This window comes from Hesperophylax consimilis, chromosome 30 (genome assembly GCF_061612785.1).
Source record: "Hesperophylax consimilis isolate HC1 chromosome 30, BYU_Hcon_1.0, whole genome shotgun sequence".
Taxonomy (NCBI): Eukaryota; Metazoa; Arthropoda; class Insecta; order Trichoptera; family Limnephilidae; genus Hesperophylax; species Hesperophylax consimilis.
The window spans coordinates 3,002,326-3,018,437 of NC_142865.1; the positions used below are offsets into that span (position 1 = coordinate 3,002,326).

General features: G+C 34.2%; 1 protein-coding gene across 1 annotated transcript in view; it reads right to left on the reverse strand.

The window, feature by feature from the left end:
* The window catches only part of gek (serine/threonine-protein kinase gek), a 135,029-nt gene that overhangs the window by 74,295 nt on the left and 44,622 nt on the right, over positions 1-16,112 (reverse strand). The window contains exons 20-24 of the mRNA XM_089649444.1: positions 13,064-13,213; positions 11,346-11,450; positions 8,835-8,937; positions 8,475-8,670; positions 7,728-7,834 (exon numbers count right to left, since the gene is read on the reverse strand). Coding sequence (XP_089505570.1) covers positions 7,728-7,834; positions 8,475-8,670; positions 8,835-8,937; positions 11,346-11,450; positions 13,064-13,213 — 661 coding nt within the window. The remainder of the gene's footprint in view (positions 1-7,727; positions 7,835-8,474; positions 8,671-8,834; positions 8,938-11,345; positions 11,451-13,063; positions 13,214-16,112) is intronic.

A 16,112-nucleotide genomic window follows, 5' to 3' on the forward strand; every position in this document is an offset into this window, starting at 1 on the left:
AAACACACCTCCAAAAAGTGATATAAAGTCATGAAAAGTGATGAAACATAAACTAGGTTAAATAGGTTACATAGGTAACTATTAAACCTAGTTTTTGTTTCATCACTTTTAATGACTCTACATCACTTTTTAAAGGTGTGTTGAATTTTCATTTAGGAACCGTTTAAAATATCTCTTCAACAGGTGTTTACAAATTGGCCAAAATGTGGACAAAATCGCTCCAGTGGTTAAAATGTTATGTGAAAAATATATTTACAAAATCTGCGAAAAACTTTACAAAATTTAAACAAAAAAAGCTGTGTTCATACTTTTCTTTGTAATGTGTAGATATACAGTACCTAAATATTAAATTCTATTAAACTCTATTATATTATATGGTAAAAAATCTTTCCATATGCTATGATGTATGTATAATAAATATGTATATAGGCAAAACATACCATACATTGGGTTAATTACAATAAATAGTGCGAAATGGCTGATTAAATTTGGCAAGTTTATAAGGGGAACCGAGCGTAAGAACTCTGGGTACACAAACATTAATGAAAACCACTCGAAAGCACAAGAAAAATAATATAACGCACCGTTTAAATTATGTCAAGTTGGCTGCCATGTTTGAAGTCGATCCACTTACAAATTCTGCCTTTTTCAACTTAAATGTCACAAGTCAGCAATACAATCAACAATGTGTCAAATTTTGTTTCAGATCATTCTTTTTTTCAAATAATTTGATGAACAGTCTTACCAGTAAAATAAACAAATAAATAATATACATTATTTATAAAAGTACCTACCTACAGAAATAAAATATTCATAATATACAGTATTAATTTTGAATTGGATGTTGTTCCGAATTTTTTTAAATGATTTTCATTCTATTACTTGTACAGCTTTAAAAACTTATCTATGAATTAAAAATTCTATTTTTTTTTTAAGAGGCTAATTGCACCATCATTTGTATACAGTTGCCATTCGTTACATGAGAACAGGTCGCTACTGTGGAATGATTTGCCAACCTCTGTGTCTCCTCTCTCCTACAACACGGGTCTCTTTAAGACCCAGATGAACTCCTTCTTATCCCCAAAGATGACATTATAGAATTAATGTAAAAAAAAAAAAATCTTGAATAGCATAGGCCCTAGTACGCTACCTTGAGGAACACCCGAAATGAAGAAGATTGAACCAACTTATGTGCTTGAATAAAAAAACCCTCCACACACATTCCCCAGGGATGACGCAGTATTGAGTCAATATAAAAATAATAAATTAATCATGCAAAATGATATTAGACCACAAAAAGTTCAAGGATTATTTTGAACTGGTACCCCATGGTACCTGCTGTAGTAGTGACGCCCCCAACTGTATAGGTAAGTTATTCAATATCTATTATGTACAAGTAATAAAATATAGACATAATGTGCTCGCTCATCACAAATTATGATATTTTTTTAAAATTTGAGTTGTTTTTTTAGTTTTTAAATTTAATATAAAACATAAAATAAAAGAAATGTATTATATAACGATATTTTAATAAGTATTCACAGAAAACTAAAGAAAATCATAAATATTAATAAATTAAGATACATTGAAATTATTTCTGTTTTGAGGTACAAAATATTGACTGTAAAAAAGTATTAATATAATTTATAATACGCACATTATTATTTTGAGTTGCAAAAGAGAGAGAGAGTATTGAAAATTATTATCTATCTAATTATTATAATCTACAGTTTTATTCCTAGATTGATGAAATTTTGCACACTTGACCTTCAAAACAGGAAGAAGGCCACTGTATACGAGATTTCGAAAAACCACCACTCTTTAACATCTGGAAAATCGTTCGTGCACCAGTGACAAGAATTATTTTCCACCGAAAAACCGTTCATGCGCTGCGGCATTGGAATTTCGCCCTAGCTGGAATTTTTTGATATGCGATTTCAACCTGTATGCCATGAGAAAGTGCATAAAATTTTTTAACAGAATTGCTTGCACTTGAAACACTTTTAGAGTAAATGTTTTATTCCATTTTAGATTTCCATCAAAAAGGGTTTGGTGTCCCAGAGGTTAAAGCAGTATTTTGATACTTCTTGATGAAATTTTGCATACTTAACAATCAAAATAAGATGAACTTTACTGTCTATTCCTGATTTTGAAAGCCTGAGGAGTTCACCTAGTTGTTTATACAATTGAATATTTAAAAGGTGCAAATATAAGTTATTGCATGAATGACTGCACAAAAATTCGAATTTAAATATCAGGGAAAAATACTATTTACATAAATAATTACACAACATCCTGAAAACCATAATTTTTACAAAATATGAAATTACAGTTTGGATGAGTATACTAGTGGTATCGCAGCCAGAGTAGACATGAACACAGATGCACTGCTAGCGTACAGCACGAATCAAACTCGTTACCCAACCAACAAAGTTGAATTGAAAACATCAAGTTTGTTTGCAAGACAGAAGGCTGTTTATCGGTGACACTTCGCAAGGATATCACAAGGTTCAAGGTGAAATACACGTATGCATCGACACAGACAATCCTAAATGGGTGTTGTTCAGATCAACTCTAATTGCGCGACCCATAGCAATGTAGTGTCGGAAACATGTTTCGTAAAACCTAAAGATTATATCTCCGAAAAATCTTCACCGAATGCTTTGAAATTTTGACACCGTTGGATTCAAATACGCGATTATATACCTTTTATATAGATGTTACCTGTGACAGGTATAAACATTTTTTTTAAAACAGCGCCATCTGTTGGACAAACATGCTTTTTTTTTTAAACAGCGCCATCTGTTTGACATAAAAGCAACAGGCGCTATTGTTTCTCTATCTGCACAATACAGCTAGTATTAAATAAACAGGTAGAAATATATTATTTAGGGACAGGAAAACCTGTAAATGACTAGATAAAATATCATAACTATAATTAAATAATAAATAAACATTGTATTACGTCAGATTATGAATTCTTATATTACTGTAAATTTGAACTTGTCAGAAATTTTGCAGAAAAATGCTCAGTCCATTTGGATGTTTCAACTAATTTAAAAATAATAATATGAATTTGTAATCATTTTATTATCAAACGGAGCATATCGTTTCTTATAGTAAAAATGCAAGTTGTACTATCAGTTAAAATAACGTAGTTTTAATCAAACATAACATAAATATAATATTATTTTATGTAACAATTTTTTTCAAAATAATAACATGTGTTTGAAATCGTAGAGATCTGAAAATGTTCAACTCTTGTCAGAGAGCTAAAAACAGACTGTCTCATTTCAATAAATAGATAAATATTTGATTACTAAGCAAAGAACAAGAGCTGAACAATAAATATATTTCAAAATGTTAAATAATTTATATTATTTATTTTTTATACACATTTAATAATAATAAATACTACATAATATACACCAGGATGGGTTTGTTTCGGAGAATTTGAACAATTCGTCAAATTTCAACGTTCATTTTTGAGTTCTGTTATTATATCATTATAGGCTATTTGCGTGACAGAGCTGATGTAATAACAGAACTTGAAAATTAACTTTGAAATTTGAAGAATTGTTCAAATTCTCCGAAACAACCCGTCCTTAGGCCAAGTTGTTTTGCAGAAATTCACATGTGACAAAGTCATCAAATGGCCATTCAGCGATGTTTAATTTTTTTGACATTTGAAAGCTCCTGTTAAATTTCGATACTAGCTGCGTTTCAGCTTTCTGTCAAATTGTAATAAGCTGACAAGCTTAGCACCATGATAATTGTCCTCTTCTACTGATCACAATTTCTTAAAAAACTGAAATAGATTTAGAATCCTGGAATGGCGCTGAATGGTAATTTGATGACAATGTTACATTTGAATTTCTGTGAAACTACCCGTCCGAAGAGACTATGGACAGGTTGTTTCGGAGAATTTGAAGAATTCATCCAATTTAAACATTAATTTTGAAGTTCTGTCAAAGATTTTTTCAAGTTCTATTTTTATTTCAGTTCTGTCAAGCAACTAGCCTATAATGATATAATAACAGAACTTGAATAGGACTTTCACAGAACCCGAAAATGAATGTTAAAATTTAATGAATTGTTCAAATTAAATAAAATTAACAACAATGAATTTGATATGTTTTTTTTTTTAATCTAACAATAAAACTATAGTGAAATTATGTACCAAATTAAATTTAAATATTTTATAAAATTACACTACTTTTTATAAATAAATGTGTAGCATGTCCAATTAAAATGTGTAAATTTTGGTATACAATTTCAATGAAGATTAAATAATAATTCAAACTTCTAACCACTCGAGCGACGGGTGTTAAAATACTAACACGGAAAAAGCCAGTGAACCCATCTAGATTTCACAGTTTATCCCATATTTCAAGGTTCTTTAAATTTGGCACATTATGGTAAGCGATCGCTCAAGAGGCTTTACAAACTTGCCATAATATGCCAAAAATCGTTCGGAGTGGCTAAAAACAATACATCAACAAAAATTATAACACTAACCTAACATTACATAACTGTAGCCCCAAATTATTAGACAAACCTCAGCTCAGATTCAAAAGAAAGATATTTATGTAAAATTCAAATCGGTACTTATGTATTTTCTTAGAACCATTTTAAAAGAATTTTAGGTTAGGTTCAATGATTGACGGTATAATTTATGGTAGAACTTTTCGATGCATTTCAGCCGGTTGACTCCTCTAATGATTATGCCAAACGGTGACCATTCATACATCAAACCCTCTCGCAGAGATATGCGAGTATCCGATACTGGACTATTCGAGTATCTTGGCGAATACCGCGTTGATGACGTTTTGTAAAGTTGTCGGTCTCCTGTGACTAGCCGGTCCAAGTCATTACCACTCACGGTGTCGAGACATTAAACACGGCAGAGCAATTAATAAATATGATAGTCTCATTAACAAGTGTATGCTTTAGATCAATGCTAGGAACAAAAAATGAAAACTACAGCAGTGAGGCTATGAAATCTAGTTTTGACGTTTCGAGGCGGTGGAGACGCGGGTCTCGTGATTTCATTAGCGACCTGTACGGACTATCACATCTACATCATGGACACAACACCTCGCGTATTACTGTGAAAGAAGAGCCATGTACGACAAAATAAAAAAAATGCTTCGAAAAGGATATTTTGATTGAAAACATTCGATATACTGGTATTTTGTGTCTCTTTATTTTTCATGCAAGAGAATTATTGACTATAAACATGGTTATTTCACCATGTCTCCGAAGGTTTTTTCACAAACTCTCCAATTTAATAAAACTCTATGGACTTTGGATAGATTGACAATTGCTCTGATATCATAATTAGTGGACAGTTGGAATAATTCGGATCCCAACACTTTCTCACCTTATTTATTAAGTCATTATTCGCGACAGCTAACACTACCTTTGGGTAACCTAATACACTAATCTAGTGCCATCTGTGGGTAAGCTCAAACACTAACATCAATTTACTCTTCCCATCATTATAAGCAAAAAACGATGCAGGACTTAGCTTACAGAGGATTGAACCCGCAATGTCTGTGTAGGAACCCATAGCTTTGGAGAACTCGGCTACTAGCCGGTGAATAAATAATATGATATATATGTTATTTCAATGTCGCTCAACAGATGTCGTTATAGTGTGTAGTTTCAAGTTAGAATATATAGTTTTAAGGTGTCTCCATAGGTGTCACTATAAATCTAAGCCATTCATTGAACCTAATTTTAAACTTTTAAAAGATTCCGTATAATACGTAAATACCTTAAAATCATTTATATGACATTTCTGAATCTGAGAACAGAGGCGGGATTCATTGATTGAGCATTTGACATTCGGTTCTAACGGAGAAAAATATATTTTGAGACATAACCTCAATTAAACAATGGCCGGTTGACGTAAAACTTTGAGAACTGAGATTACAATGCCTTGCAAAAGATGTAATCCAATCCAGAGGACGGTAAAACACAATGCCCAGAGTGTTGTGATTCCTTGGTTATCTCAATGCTTCCGACAACGGGCTCTGTTATCTTGAAGTTCTCCTTATTTATTTTCGTATTATTCTCGACAGCTAACGCCATCTATGGGTAGCCTAATAGACTAATCTAGCGCCATCTATGGGTGAGCTCATATACCAAGGATATTACAAAGAGTCATCCCATTTTTGGGATAGGTCGGGAAGATGAAGGGAAAGATGAAGATTGAAAAAGGATATTCAAAACTGGTGACGAAACCTAGCTAAAGTCATTAGAAACCATAATATTTCTATTTTGAATGGTGTTCACTCGATAGGGCAAAACTGAAGTTATCTTAGCTTTCTGCTCTGCCACAACAGACAGAGAAAAAAAATTCTAAATGCTAACCATAATAAAAATGGCTTGGTTTAGTTTCTAATACTGCCAAAAAATTTTGAGATTATGTATATAATATTCTCAGTTAGAATCGAAGGTCACATTCAAAATATTAAACAATATTACAAAATACAATAAGTACAAATTAATTGTCAGTAGAATATCTGATAAGCCAATAGGGCGAAACCCCATATGCACGAGGTGATTCCTAGCAAAAGAGGCAGCTTTTTCATCCACGGGCTGACTGTGTTGCCGCGAGTCGAAAATAAATTCCCCATTTTTTTTTCAGATGAAACATTTTTCACAGTGGCGACATTTTTCATTTGGGGGGGCGGAGTCAGAAGCAAATAATGGGGGAAAAGAAAAAACGGTTGTATAACTGATAATATAAATAATAGTAAAAGATTAATAAATTAATAAGAAATCATAACATCATGTGTACTTTTGCTGATGAGGAAACGACCTCAGTTTGCCCCATAATAATCAATAATTCATATGTTCTTCAATAATAGCACAAATAATACAGGTGAATTTTATTATTTGACAAAGTATCTTTCAAAGAAAAAATAATGTCAAATTATAAAAAGCATTTTGTACTTACACACGGTGTCCGGAAACTCGTAGTACAAGTAAAGTAAATAAATCTTAAGTCAGAATTTTAAAAGTCAAATTAGAAAAAAAAATAGAAAAATGACAAAAAAGAGACAAATTAGAAAAAATATATATCGCTAGGAGTTTAATATTCTGTTTAATAATTCTGTTTTTAACCATTTATTTTCTGTAAAAAATGAAAAAATTTAAATGCACATATCGAAAATTAAAAGTATTTTGGGTTCTTTATGTATCCCACTTGTACTAAAACTTTCCGGACACCTTGTACATGTAGTGCTAGATTAAGTGAGATTCTACCATATCTGCTATATGTCTATGTAAAAAGTGGATAATTCAGTAATTTAATAACAAATTTGTATAAACTAAGGTCGTCCTCATCAGAACAACAATGTATTTAGCTACAAACTATAAGGAAAGTGGGAGTGGATGGTGGATTATTAGGGATTCAAGGTAAATACTATCATAAGATTTTTAAAAATTTTTGTCAAATAAATTTTAATTTCAGTAGCTGAAAAGATAATTCCTGGGCAATCACTAGTCGTGGGCAATCATAGTCTAGTTAACCCTAATCCTTCATAACAATTTTACCAAAAGAAATTAAATTTTTGTTCAACCAACAAATCCATGTCCAAATATTTGTTTGAGGCCTGAAATAATTTAACGAATATATGTTTAACCGAGCGAGTGATAATTCTGCAATTGAACATGCGCCGATACGTACAGTAAAAAGCAAAACAGTTGGTACTCACAGCCCTCACCGGAGTCGAGCCGCGTCTGCAGCTCTTTGATCTGGTGGTCTTTTCGCTTCACGTCGTGCGCAAAAGACTCGAAACGCGCTCGGTTCTCGCGCAGCTCCCTGTGAAGAGATTAAAATAATTAAAAAAAACCAGTCAAACAATGGCAATTCATTTATAAAAAAATGTTGGATATTTTTCCATATTCGGAGGTATGATTTTTTAATGAGCGCGGGCGAATCCAAAACTGAACACCCAGAAAACATTTCTCGAGGCACTTTGGTTTAAATATGCCATCTGGATAAATAAATATTGTAAGAATGTCGATACGCCATTGACTTGAAAAATGGGCAGTCCGTTTGATAAATTCCCCAATCTTAACAAACTGATTGCACCTTCGGAGAACAGACGTCAGGAGAGAATGTTGTCCTGGTTCTACCGGAATCTAATTGAATATTCTACTAGGTACTTATGTTATTGATCCCTTCAGCACTTATACAGAGCCAGAAAACATGCCAAAAGCGCGCACACACGGTTGACATTAAATTTGTCTTCTGTTCAACAGCTCAGCTGTGGAATGATTCGCCAGCCTCTATGTTTCCTCCCTCCTACAACATGGGTGTCTTCAAGATCCAGGTTCACTACTTCCTTTCCCCAAAGATGACAATATGGAATTAAAGTAAATAAAAATAAAAATTTGAATAGCATGGGTCCTAGTAGGCTTCCTTGAGGAACACCCGAAATGAAGAAGATTGAACCAACTTGTGTGCTTGAAGGAGATCAGCCCGAGTCCTGCTCAGCTCCTCGCCAATGGCCTGCTTGGCCTGTATCTCGCTGTGCAGGGAGCTCTGCAGGCCGAGGAGTTCCATCTTGTCGAGGCGGCGGGAGCGGCGATTGCGCCAGCCGTCGGAGCGCCCGGGTTCACCACCTGGTGGCGCCGCTTGACCGTTACTCGTGCCTGGAGAAAACAAATACAAGTCGTCGATTTTAAATTCCACCAAAAAATGTATGTTTTACCGGTAGGCAAGGCTTTTTACTTGAAATTTTACTTTGCGACCGGCAATGCTAATGCACAAGCGGTTAAGTGAGAAAAATTGTGTGATATTATTGTAAAGTGCTTACCGTGTTTAAGGAATTCTAATTCTTCGGTCATCTTGGTGGCCAGGGCTTGCAGATATCCTCGGGCGTCCTTTTCATCGGCCACCCACTGAATTATCTCCGTTATCTGTTAATAAGAAAATATTATATTACACTGTTTGAATATATCCACTTTCACACAATTGAGAATCCACTCAACAAAATAAATGATCTGGGGATCATTGATCATAAATTAAATTTTTTGTCGCATAATATAGCAATGAAATTGCTCAGTTTCATAATAAGAATTTCCAAAGACTTGTTATATATATACCTACTTTAAAATATTTGTATACTCCATTAGTCATGAGTCAAATTGAGTATAACTCATCTATTTGGTCACCACATTATAAGGTTCACTCAGATTCTATTGAAAAAATACAAAACAAATTTTTAAGACAAACTACAACTGTATAATGAAAAATCTAAAACTAATAATTCATTCCGACAGAAGATTGGTATCTGATGTCAATTTTTCTTTTAAATCATTAATTCCCATATTAACAGCCCTGCATTACTGGAATTAATTTAATTTCATGTTCCTAATAGAGTCACGCAAACTAAAAAGATCTTTACTGTAGCAATAATGTCAATATTAATATCAAATCACTTATAAACTCTCTTATACCACGCTTAGGTAACCAATATGCAAAAGTTCAAGATATTTTTAATAGCACCGAAGAACTTAAACAGTCATAATATAGTCAAACTTTTGTTTTCTATAGCCTCGTTGTTAATAAGTTTTCTATAGCCTCTTTGTTAACCCATCGGCATACCTGCCGCCAAGATTTCGGGCTGCACTTTTATTGCATCAGCATATTGACCGCCGCATTGGGGCGACTAAAACTTTTCCCACATACTTAGATAGTTAACAATAAAATTATAATCAGCATTACTGCACAGTTACAATTACTGCACAGTAATTATTAGAGATGTTCCGACTAGTCGGCGACTAGTCGGTAAAGCCGACTATCCGGCCACTATTGTAGTCGGCGATTAGTCGGCGACTAATCGGCAAAGAGCGCCGACTATCCGGCTTCTTACGTTGTATGTATTTCTCAATAATATGAATGCGGGGGAACTACATGAAATAAAAACCTTGATTATTTATATATTTTTTTTTATAATCAGTCTTATACATTAAAAAATGTAAAGCAATCTTTCCTTTGGTAATCAGTTTTTAAAATTACTTGCTTGTAAAAAAAACATAATTATGACATTTATTGAACAAAATTAGTATCTATCCTAATTAACATAAAAAACAACATAATATCTTCTTATCTTCAATGAACATTTATAAGTATTTCTTATTATTAAAATAAAAAGTAGATTTTTTAAATTAACAAACTCAGTTATATGTATTAAATCAAGATTGTATGTACAAGATGCACAGTAATATATGTATATATTATATATATATATCCAAAAATTCTAAACATGAACTGTTTGATAAAAACAAAAAAAAATGAAAAAAACATATTCCTTATAACCATACCTACATAATCTAATCAAATCAAAGTCACAATTGTGACAACCAAAAATATCATAATCTCCTTATATTTTTTATAACTTACTTATATTTTTTAATTAAGGGTAAATTATGATGTAAGAAGACTAAAGCTTCTGCCCTTTCTGGTAGCAATCGATTTCTTTTTGTTTCATATATGTTTCCGGCCTCTGTTTACAGCTTCTCACTGTAAACAGCACACTGTAAGCGGGACAGCAGAGGTACACTTTGGCCATGCGCGACATTTCAGGGTACCTAGAACTATCCCCGAAACCGTAATCGGCTTAGCCGACTAGTCGGCCGACTAGTCGGTCTTATTACAACCGACTAATCGGCTAGTCGGCTAGTCGGCGAAAGTCATAATCGGCACATCTCTAGTAATAATCCTTATTAAGTATGCACAGATGTTACAAATAAAAATTAGTATGACGATGGGTTAATAAGTTTTTAGTTTATACTGTATAATTGTTTTGGAATTTTTTTAATCAAAATATTTATTCTGTGTACTTAAAAAAGTACTTGCAACATAAATAAATAAATATTTATACGCACAGTTACTGTGATAGCACTGTATACAGTTTAATGAGGTGAGAGAGAATCCTGTCAGTTTAATAATTGGGTCCACAACAAATGGGTAGGGTTGTGTTTCAACGAAGAAGCTAACTGTTGGGAAGTAAGAGCTTCATAGATGCACGCACAGATGGCAGTGCGTAGAGCTTGCGTGGAAGTCCGCAAGATGGAGCCAGTGGCCAGTAGTCGCCAGGGCCAGTGGTAAGGCTCTCAGAGAAACTTACTGTTTCAGATCCAATTAGCCAGCTTCTAGTTAGGTCGACTATCGAGTCACCTTTATAATACGCGGAGTATTAATAAATCCCTGATTAATCTAAAAGAACCACTTATTTATGAACTCCTTCCAAGACGAGTTGGAGACCTGTTTGTAGGAACACAACACTAACTTTAAAACATAATTGAACAAAACTGATAATGACCTGATTCTCCCATTGGTTGATGGCCTCCTTCTTATTTCTAAGTTCGTCGTACTCATTCTCCAGCTGACTTCGTTCCGCTTCTAATCTCCGTGCCTTCTCCGACATCTGAAAAATAACCATAAACAATTATTGTATAAATAAACCTGCCAGTGCGAAAAACTCTTTAATCCTACCGTCGTCCAGCTGAGCAATCCGAATTGAACAAATCTTGTTATTGAGCACGATTTTTTTTTTGTCAGGAGACGTACAATATTCAATTCAATTCAATCACTTTATTCATTTAAAGAACTTTACAAAATAATTTCAATTAGTTTTTAAAAGATACACAAGGAAAACAATAAGTGCCTACTAATAAACGTCCTAACCCTACACAGCTGAGAAACAACCATTAATGTACTATCAGTAATGGCCATCTAAATCCAAAACACGTCCAGCAACAAAGCTTGCTGTCTAAATTCTTTATCGTTGATGTTAAATATATCAATACATTCATACGTTTGATTTTTGACCAAATCTTATTATTTAAAATTCTTAACAATGACCTCGACTCACCAGAGCTAACCAATTTAATAAATATTCATATTCCAACAAGATCAACACGGCAATCCCATTTGTTTCATTTACCTACATATAGAACTAACTTTAGAAAAAATTCACCAATTCCACGTATATGTGCCCAATATAATACTAAATTTCAAAACATAGACATTTTTAGCAATACACTTCACAAATATCGATTAGAAGTAACACGTACGATCGAAAATTAATACAATAGTATGGAATGTATCCAGAGCATCTCCTATCCTCATCTTAAATTCCTATTCCTCCCCTCCTCACCTAAAATATATATATATATTTTTTTTATGCAATAAAACTCCATCTCCAATCAATTTTAATATAGGAGACTTTTTTGGCTTGACTGTATTTAACATGTATATATTTATATTTTACGTATAAGCTGTTTTTGTCTCTTACCTTTACCAATAAATAAATAAATATGTTGCTGTTAAAGTAATTCTATTTAACAGCAACATAACTAATATGCAATATATATTGTACGCATATATCCGATACTCGAGAATTCAAGTGTCTTGGAGACTACCGCCATACGTTCAGGCGGAGGTTCGTAGACAGGCAACGCCAGTCTCCCGTGACGAGCCGAACGTGATTGTTCCCAATCACATCATCAAGACATTAAGCTTGGCATCACGTGTGTTAAACATTTGGTAACAATGCATGTGCTTTAGATTAATGCTATGAACAAAACAGTCAATAAAGAATGACAAGATATATAAATGACAGCTACGGCAACTGTTTGGTTTTGCTTTTAATAAAGTTCACCAGGGTTGTCATTGGGTATGTGGCTATGTCTTCTGGTTCAACTGTATGTCTCCTCAGGTATCTGAGCCTAGTCCCCACCTGGGCAGGACATTGGCACCATAGGTGAATAGGAGTCTCTTCATCCTCTTCACATTTCCTGCATCTATTGGTGTTTTCCACTCCCAATATCTGCATGTGTCTCCTGAGATGGCAGTGTCCTGTTAGTAGTCCTACCAGTTCCCTCAGCGAGTGCACTGTCCATATTGAGTAGTTTCTTGGTTCGTCTAGGATCTGGTCCTTTTATGAGTACTCATAAAAGGACAGGAAAGGAGTAGAAAGGGATTGTGAGAATCGAAGATACGATCAGATTTAAATGATAAATTAGATTATAAACATACCACTTCAAATTCGCTGACCATCTTGCTAATCTCGTCGCGTATGAGTTTCTTCTCTCGATCGTGCCTTCGGGAAAGTTCGGCGAGGGCTTCCTCCGAGTCAGTCATGGATTCAAGTCGGCTGGCGTCCAGCTTGTCCTTGGCGGAGTGCACCTGAAATATAGAATGTTGTCAACGTTAGAAACCTTAATCTTAATATGAGGGTGCTTCGGATATGAGGCGTTAAGCTCCCCCCATTTAACCATTCTCAATATAAACACACACCAACCGCAAGCCAAAACAGTCAATATACAGACTCTTCACCAAACAGACGTGTGGTCATTTTGCCTGAAATTATATATATTGCCATCATTAGATCAATCCATATAACAATCAACTCAACCTAAATTAAAAATAAACATTTTCCACAATATATTAACAAACATTAACCATTAATCAAAACGGATAATAAACAGACTCTTCGTCAAACAGACGTGTGGTCATTTTGTACTCTTCGAGATGCTAAGGCGGCAGCACTTTTTTATAAGATTTACATATTATCTATCTTTGTTCGTTTATTCAAAATGTTAAATCTCCGAACGTTCTTCACCGATTGCTTTGAAATTTTAACACAACGTGGCATTCTAATACACGTGTGTTTTTATATACCTATATTATATAGATGTCACCTGTGACAGGTAAAAACATGATTTTTGTGAAAAACAGCACCTTTTTTTTAAAACAGCGCAATCTGTTGGATGTGAAAGCAACACACACTGTTGTTTCTCTATCTGCACAAGACTGAGCCACAGCAACGCGTGGCAGGGTACAGCTACAGTTATTACTAAAATAATGTACACATAGTTTATTTGCGGCACGTTCCAGAGTGGTAGATATTTTCAGTAACGCCCTGGCGAAAGACCACCCCAATCCGAATCGAAATGTGGCTTGTAAGGGCTTTAGTCGTGTTGACTGACCAGATCTGAATAGCCAGGTACTTCGAAACCCTCCTCTTCCCCATCTCCTTGCCTTCATCCTCACATTAAGAGGAAGCTACAAGCCAAAAATGTGTGTATTCTTGGTATACGTTATATTGTAGGTAACAGGCATTAAAATCGCTTGACAAACGGAGTCTAGAAACGTTCGATTTCAAGCACAAAACTGGTTTTTATTTATTTTGTAAATAATTTTATAAGAAAGCAAAAAAGTTAATCAAGTGAAACTGTCACAGATAATCTTAGCTATAATATTGTATTTTTTAAAAGTAGTTTCCTTTACGCGTTCATACATTTCTTTGTTTTACATTAATATTTATTTTAATTCTACTCAAGCGAAATGATAGGAAAACCTTGAATTTCTCTAAAGCATATACAGTAGAACCTCGTTAATTCGAAATCCACGGGACATCAAAAATTAAATTTCGAATTAACGAATTCCCACGTAATTCGAAATTTTATGAAAAAAAAAAACGCCGAAAATCGATTTTCTCGGCGGCCTCTTCAAATCCGGATGGAAAATACCATCCGGATTTGATCCGGAGTTGTAAATTCGTATTAATACCAATTATTTCTTTATTTTCGCGGCCGATTACCGTAGCGGCGGGCCCTTTAAATTCAGATATTCGCAATAAATTTGTAAAAATGCTATCGCTGCCGATTTCGGTCGCGGCCTACCCTTTAAATTGAGATATTCGTAAAAATACGATATATTTCCGCGTAAATCGAGATTTCGCGGTAATTTTCCGTCGCGGCCGGCCTTTTATTTCAAATATCTGAATTTAAATTAGTAAAAATACGATATATTTCCGCGTTAAACGAGAATTCGCGGCCGTATACCGTCGCGGCCGGCTCTTTAAATTAAGATATTCGAAATAAATTCGCAAAAATACGATATATTTCCAAGTAAAACGAGAATTCTCGGCCGTATTCCGTCGCGGACGACTCTTTAAATTAAGATATTCGAAATAAATTCGCAAAAATACGATATATTTCCGCGTAAAACGAGAATTCGCGGCCGTATTCCATCGCAGCCGGCTCTTTAAATTCAGATATTCGAAATAAATTCGCAAAAATACGATATATTTCCATGTAAATCGAGAATGCGCGGCCGATTTCCGTCGCGGTCGACCCATTAAATTCAGATTTTTGATGTAAATTCGTAAAAATATGATTATGTTTTCGCGTAAATCGAATTTTATCGGCAGTTTTTCGTCGCGGCCGGCCTTTAAGTTCAGATATTTGAAGTAAATTCGTAAAAATTTGTCATATTTCGGCGTGAATCGAATTTTTTCGGCCGATATCCGTGGCGACGTATTTTTTAACCCGGATATTCGAAGTAAAGTTAGTAAAAATACGATATATTTCCGAGTAAATTGAAATTTCGCGTCCGATTTCCGTCACGGCGGAACCTTTAAAATTCAGATATTCGACATAAATTCGTAAAAATACGATATATTTACGCGTAAATCGAAATTTCGCGGCCGATTTCCGTCGCAGCGGGCCATTTAAATTCAAATATTCTAAATAAATTCGTAAAAATACGATATATTTCCGCGTTAAACGAGAATTCGCGGCCGTATACCGTCGCGGCCGGCTCTTTAAATTAAGATATTCGAAATAAATTCGCAAAAATACGATATATTTCCACGTAAAACGAGAATTCTCGGCCGTATTCCGTCGCGGCCGACTCTTTAAATTAAGATATTCGAAATAAATTCGCAAAAATACGATATATTTCCGCGTAAAACGAGAATTTGCGGCCGTATTCCGTCGCAGCCGGCTCTTTAAATTGAGATATTCGAAATAAATTCGCAAAAATACGATATATTTCCGCGTAAAACGTATTTTCTCGGCCCTTCAAACTCGGATATTCGAAATAAATTTGAAAAAGTATGACATTCCAGTGTAAATCGATTCAGATTTACGAAATAATAATACTAATTAGGACGATGTATAACCACGTAAAAATACATTTTTCGGCGTTTTACCGCCACGGCTGACTTTTAGATTCAGATTTACGAAATATTATGATTTATTTTCGCAAAAATCAATTTTTTTCGAATTACACGAACAAA